The sequence below is a fragment of the Myotis brandtii genome, unplaced genomic scaffold (genome assembly GCF_000412655.1).
Source record: "Myotis brandtii unplaced genomic scaffold, ASM41265v1 scaffold684, whole genome shotgun sequence".
Taxonomy (NCBI): domain Eukaryota; kingdom Metazoa; phylum Chordata; class Mammalia; order Chiroptera; family Vespertilionidae; genus Myotis; species Myotis brandtii.
In genome coordinates this window covers 383,369-390,326 of record NW_005370673.1, presented here as the reverse complement: position 1 = coordinate 390,326, position 6,958 = coordinate 383,369, and the positions used below count along the sequence as shown (strand labels likewise).

The window sequence follows — 6,958 nt, the reverse complement described above, 5'->3', positions numbered from 1 at the left end:
GTGGGGTTCCCCACTGGGGTGCCTGGCCAGTCTGGGTGAGGGGCTGAGGGCCGTTTTCAGGCTGGCGGGCAACTGAAGCTCCCAACCTCTCCTTTTTCCTTTTTTTTTTTTTAATTCTGGAGTTTATTTACCTTCTATGGCTATCACTGGAGCTGAGAGCCGGCTCCAGCTTGAGACCTCGGCTGCTGAAAGCAGGGATCTGGGTTTGTTTGGGTTCTATAATTGAAACATTGGAAGCCGGTTTCTGGTGTTTTGTTTAGCTTCTTATTTGCAACATAGTACATAGTTGCTTAGAGTTGTAGTTGAGAGGCCGGCAACTGAGGCGGGGAACGTTCGAGTCCGCAGCAAGCAAGCCTCCCTGCTCGCTTCAGTGCCTGGCTGCCGGCCGCCATCTTGGCTGACAGTTAATTTGCATATACTCACTGATTAGCCAATGAAAAGGGTAGCGGTCGTACGCCAACTACCATGTTTCTCTTTTATTAGTGTAGATGAGTCCAAGTTCCTATTCTTTGCCGCACAACAGCCAGTGAGTTGAGTGATAAGGTGATAGAGCAAGGAAGTGACTTCATTCAGATAGCCAGCAGCCAACAAGATGCCAGGCTAGCATCCTAAAAAAATCATCTCAAGAAAGTACAGAATTCAGCCTTTTGTGTCAAGGGAAGAGGAAGACAGGAGGGCAAAGAGGTGATTAATAACTGCAGGTATTTGAACGCCAGCATAGGTCCAAGGAAGCTTGTAAAACTTCCTTGTTCTTGATGTGTTGACTCTAATTTATGTGAGTCCATTCAAATCTTTGATAATCATTTTTGTACATACTTCCTTTATCTCCTTGGGAGCCCAGAGCAGAATTTTCCAATGATTAGCATTTCTATTTGCAAAACTAAGCAGAAGCTGTAAGGCCCTGGGAACAAATCAGGCTTAAACAAGATGGAGTCAGAGAGACCAAGTATTTCACTCTGTTAAAATTTTGGTGTGTTATGCCCTAGCCTGTTTGGCTCAGTGAATAGAGCGTCTGCATGCGGAATCAAGGGTTCCAGGTTCGATTCCGGTCAAGGGCATGTACCTTGGTTGCGGGCACATACCCAGTGGGGGGTGTGCAGGAGGCAGCTGATCAATATTTCTCTCTCATCGATGTTTCTAACTCTCCCTCTCCCTTCCTCTCTGTAAAAAATCAATAATATATATTAAAAAAAATTTTTTTTGGTGTGTTATAAGTTCTTCATGTATATGGTGTTTCAGAATGACTCGTACGTAGATTTTTTAATAAAGAATAACTTTTCTTAAACAGTTATTTTGTTGGTGTGTTGTATCGCAAATCAGCTAGCTGGACAAGACGCCTAATGAGCCAATTAGTTAGGAGTCATCTTTATTGCGTGCAGGTTCAGAGCAGATTGCTACCTCTGTCAAATTCTGAACACTCAAAGGAGGAAGCATTTTCTTTTTATATTCTTTTAGGTCCTTGTGTAAATTATTTTTACAGACAATTTGTAACTTTGAGTATATATCATATCTAACAAACACCTGTCATATCTATACAGACAGTTTTGTAATCTTGAGTACATATCTATATAGACACCTGTAACCTTGGATGAACAAACACTTGGCATGAGAATATGAGAATATTATCAATACTAGTAGCCTGGTGCACGAAATTCTTGCACTGGGGAGGGGGGGGGGAAGGGACCCCTCAAGTCTGGCCTGCACCCTCTCCAATCCGGGACCCCTCGGGGAATGTCCGATTGCCGGTTTGTGCCCGCACTTTTAACAGATTACAGCTCCATTGTTGTTTCTTTCTTCTCATGCTTAAACCCATTGGAATTAGTAGGTATTCAAAGTGTGTATACATTTTGGGGGACACCCTGTATATCTCTACTCAGCAGTGAAAGGAAGCAATGCAGATTTGGAACCCCCAGACAGGGAACCTCGCTCACTCCCCGCATGTCTCCCCACTTCACTTTCCACCTTCGCGGGCAGCGGGAGAATCAATGTTTTCTCTCATTAACTCAGAAAAGCACGTCCTGTCACCCGCTGCCCGGCAGGAGTGCGCTAGGCCCCAAGCAAGCAAGGCTCAGTCAGGGCAGCCTTTGCTCATGGGCGCCGGCACCCAAAGTGCATGTTCCTCCTCTGCAGTCGCCCCAACTATCCCACTGTTTCACTGAGAGGACGGAACTCCTCGCCGCCTCTGGGCTCTTAATCTTGAACCCTGACTGAAGGCACCTCAGCTAGGGCCGCCTGCGCCCACCAGGTGTGTCTGTCTGCATCTGCTCCCGCCTCAGCCACCTGCATTAACCCCCCAGAGGTGATCTTGTCGCTGCACTGGCCTCTGCAGGAACAGGGCGTCACCACTCTGCCCTCTCACTGTCATCTCACAGGCGCCCTCCCCGAGCACCCAGAACACCCAGACTCTCTCCAAAGGACGTGAGCATGTTGGAGGGGATGTGTGCACTTCCTGTGGGGGACTTAGGCATGCTGGGTTTGGTGGAAGTGCGGCAGAGGGGCGGGGGGAACTTGTGCGTGCCTTGGTCTGCAACTGTTGCAAGTGCACGTGGGTGACAGTGTGCTGGGGGATGTTCGCATGCCAGGAGGGGAGGAGAGGATGTGCACACCGGAGGCCTGTGGCTTCGCGGATCCGCAAACCCCCGTGGCGGGGCCAGGAGGATGTCAATCTGGCCCGCCACGGTGGTTGTCCCTGCAATTGCACACCTTCTGGGCCAGGAGGTGGGACTTGTTCAGCCACTCGGTGCTGATGTCCTGTAGGCGCTATTTCAGCTCGACCCTCAGGCTCTGCTTGGCGCGCTCACGGCTGCCACCGCAGCCATGTGGCGAGTACAGGCCGCCCTCCGCCGGCCTGTCTCCCCTGCCCAGAGGCTCTCAGCATGCTGCCCACAGGCCCAGAGCGGCCTGGGCGGGGCAGTACACCAGCGAGCACTGCTCACCTGCCCGGAGTGACCGGGGCTGGGTGGAAGCCAGGTGTCCTGCCCCACCACGACCACTCCTTGCCTCCACATGCTGCGCACCAGCCTGGAGCGGCCAGGGCTGGGCGGAAGCCAGGCATCCTGCCCCTCCCAACCCCCCGGCCACTCTACCCCTGTGCGTGCTGCCCACCGGCCTGGATGAGCTGGGGCGGAGCGGTGTGGGACGCCTGCCCCCAGCAGCTCGGTGCCTGTGCACATGCGTGCTGCCCACAGGTCCGCCATCTTTGTCAGGTTAATTTGCATATCACTCTGATCGGCTGGTGGGCGTGGCTTAAGCGTAGGGAGGGATGGCTAATTTGCATGTTTCTCTTTTATTATTAGAGATCAGTGTATCAGCCCCTTTAAAATATATATTTTATTGATTTTTTACAAAGAGGAAGGGAGAGGGACAGATAGCTAGAAACATTGATCAGCTGCCTCTTGCACACCTCCTACTGGGGATGTGCTCGCAACCAAGGTACATGCCCTTGATCGGAATTGAACCTGGGACCTTTCAGTCCACTGGCCGATGCTCTATCCACTGAGCCAAACCAGTTAGGGCATGTATCAGCCCCTTTACATGGCTAGCTTGCAAGGTCAGTTAAATTTATCTTTTCTATTATTCAAGCTAAAAACAAAGTTATTTTACAATCTAAAAATAACAGAGTTGACCTACAGAATAAGAGACTAAGAATAACAGAGTAGTTCAAACAGCAGTTTTTCCAAAGGAGGGACCACTATGCTTCAGGTGTACCACTTTATGAACTTATTATGAAATAGATCATTGTAATAGTGAAACCTTCATTATATATCCATATTGATACACTTAAAATGTTTTATCTGTGATACAGTCATGCTCTGCTTAAGGATCTGTTCAGTACATTTGTCCTTGCAAGAACATCAGAGTACATGTACACAAATCTAGATGGTACAACCTATTACATACCTAGACTACATGGTATAGCTTATTGTTCTTTAGGGGTAGGAAAATAATTTCCCTCTACCCTCCTGGGTTCTTGGCTCAAATACCCTGTAATAAAAGATTAACAGGAGAAAAAAAGATTTAAATAGCATGTATACCTTCTATATACATGGTAGATATACCTTGGAAAACTGAGTAACTTGCCAAAATTCAGCTGAAGGCCAGAGATGTTGGGGGTGGGGGCGGGGAGTCAGTTGTGGGAGGTTATCAGGAAAATCACAGCAAACAAAAGTAAGGTTGCTAAGTAGATTTACATAGTTTCCTGCATTGATAAAAGTTTCTAATGATAAGTTCTTCCTCTTCCTGACACCCTTACAAGTGGAGATTCCTCTTACAAATATAAATGTCTTTTACAAAAAGCTAACTTCTTAGTTTTCAGAGCTTCTCCCATATCTGCTGTTTCCTGTGTTAATCGACAAATTCTCTTTCCCTACAATTCCTAGGCTACATGCTGTATACCAGGGGTGGGCAAACTTTTTGACTCGAGGGCCACAATGGGTTCTTAAACTGGACCAGAGGGCCGGAACAAAAGCATGGATGGAGTGTTTGTGTGAACTAATATAAATTCAAAGTAAACATCATTACATAAAAGGGTACGGTCTTTTTTTTTTTTTTTTTTAGTTTTATTCATTTCAAACGGGCCGGATCCGGCCCACGGGCCGTAATTTGCCCACGGCTGCTGTATACACAGCATGTTACTATACTGAACATTGTAGACAATTGTAAGGCAATGCTACTAAGCGTAACCAGACAATCAGTGGGCCCATGCTGCCTGTCACTCCTTGAGCCAATTAAGCAGAGACAGGGTTGAATCATATATGAGCCTTTATTCCAATACTTCCAGCAGTATGGGAGAGTAGCAGGGCAACCACAAAAATCTGTTCTGCAGGACCCGCACGCCCCCCCCCCCCCCCCCCATAAACCAGCTGCTTATATAGGGTAGGACAAGGATTACATGGAGAAGTAGGGATTATAGGCCTGGGAAAGTAGGAGGCTGGGGTGGGACTCCATTGTTTGGACAGCAAGGCAGTTAATCTTTCCATGATGATAGGCAGTTCTTGAATGAGAATGGTTCCAAGGTTGACTCCCAGGGCCTGGGAGCATACAACTCCCAGCCAGGTCAGAAAGTCCTTTCTTTAACCAACACAAGGCAATCATGGTTAACAGAGCATGATTAATATTTCCCATAACCAGAGCTAGTCCCCAATATTCTATTTCTGCCCCTAACATAAGTACTTGTGTAATACATTGCCTTATGACCTTAGGGAACGTATGGCATCATTAGCCTAGTCCAGTGATGGCGAACCTATGACAGGCGTGTCAGAGATGACACGAGAACTCATTTTTTTGGTTGATTTTTCTTTGTTAAATGGCATTTAAATATATAAAATAAATATCAAAAGTATACATCTTTTTTTTACTATGGTTGCAAATATCAAAAAATTTCTATAAGTGACACGGCACCAGAGTTAAGTTAGGGTTTTTCAAAATGCTGACACGCCGAGCTCAAAAGGTTCACCATCACTGGCCTAGTCTATAGCAATTTTTCAGCTCCATTGTCATCTTAAGAGATCACCACCATATCTTCAGTCCATTGATCATAATGTCATTATGCAATGTGTAATTGTTAAAACTTTTAAAGTATACTAAAAAATATATTTGGAATTTCTTGATTTATATTTTTTTATAAATGTGGCAAATGGTTTTTTAAAAGCTCAATTTATTCTGAAAATCTTTCTCTTATTCTTTAGGATTATTTTCTTTTTCTTCAATGTTTGTTATTATGGATTTTTTTAAAAAAATACTTTGTCTCATTTTATTTGAGGACGTTCAAGATCCTTCAATATTTGTTACCTTTCCTTTGGAGGAAGACGAAAATATATCTTTGGTTGCTTGGACAACTACTCCCTGGACTCTGCCTAGTAACCTTGCCCTCTGTGTTAATCCGGATATGCAGTATGTCAAGATTAAAGGTACGTGTGAGCTTGGTGACTTATGATTAACATGGATATGATAATTGTTAACATTTTGGGAAAGAGTAAACATAACATTTTTTTGTGGAGTAAACAGTAATCTGTAAAGAGTTTTGTTGTTTTGTTTTCATTTCTAATCTGTTAAAGAACAATTCAGCCAACTAAAGTTGAAGGTCTAATTGGCTTTTATAAGTGGGCAGCATCCCATCTAGCAAGTAGAAGGTTGCTGCTAAGGATAGTACAAAATGAAGCATTTTTATAGGAAGAGGGGTAGGGCAAGGAGAGCTATTAGGGAAAGAAAAGAAAGGATTATTTTTACACCAGGACATCTGTTTGCTATGTGTGTATTTTTTGAGGAAGCTAATAGCAAAGGTTTTTGTTTGTTTGTTTGTTATTCAGATTGCCTCCTTTTCCTTTGGGGTGGATATGGTGAGAGTCTATGCCACAGATTACCTCATTGGTGTTACCAGAAAACTCCAGACTTGTTGATTAATGTTGTTTTTGGGAGAGGTTGAAACAATTAGATCAAATAATAAACCTGGGTTTGGTATCATGGGCTTTTAGCATGAGTGAGGCCATTTTGGCTCTGTGCTTTTCTTTTTGACAGATTAAAAATATAGCATACCAAAAAGCAAAATAGTGCAGATATACAAAGTAAAAATTCCGTTATAATTTTCTGATTTTAGCATACTTTTGCATGTCATGCCCCCATTATAGATGAAGTATTGAAGGTTCAGAGAGCTGGCATCTCATCATTCCTAGGAATCTCTAATGTGTGTGGGTTGCTTGTTTTTTCAATTTCACTGAGCATGTGTTTAGAGAGCAGAAGGGCAAGAAAAGAGACAGACGGGGTGGGAGGGGGTGCGGGGGAGAAAGAGAAATATTGATCAGTTGCCTCCCATATGCACCCGACTGGGGATGGAACCAACAAACTTTGGGTGTAAGGGACTACGCTCCCCCGAAATGAGCCACTCAGCTAGGGCTCTGATGTGTGTTTTTTATCTTTATTTTTATTTATTTTTTTAAATATATTTTTATTGATTTTTTAC

General features: G+C 44.6%; 1 protein-coding gene across 1 annotated transcript in view; it reads left to right on the top strand.

Moving 5' to 3' along the window:
* The window catches only part of IARS (isoleucyl-tRNA synthetase), a 108,207-nt gene that overhangs the window by 31,620 nt on the left and 69,629 nt on the right, over positions 1–6,958 (top strand). The window contains exon 7 of the mRNA XM_005881654.2: positions 5,762–5,909. Within this exon, the coding sequence (XP_005881716.1) occupies positions 5,762–5,909 (148 nt within the window). The remainder of the gene's footprint in view (positions 1–5,761; positions 5,910–6,958) is intronic.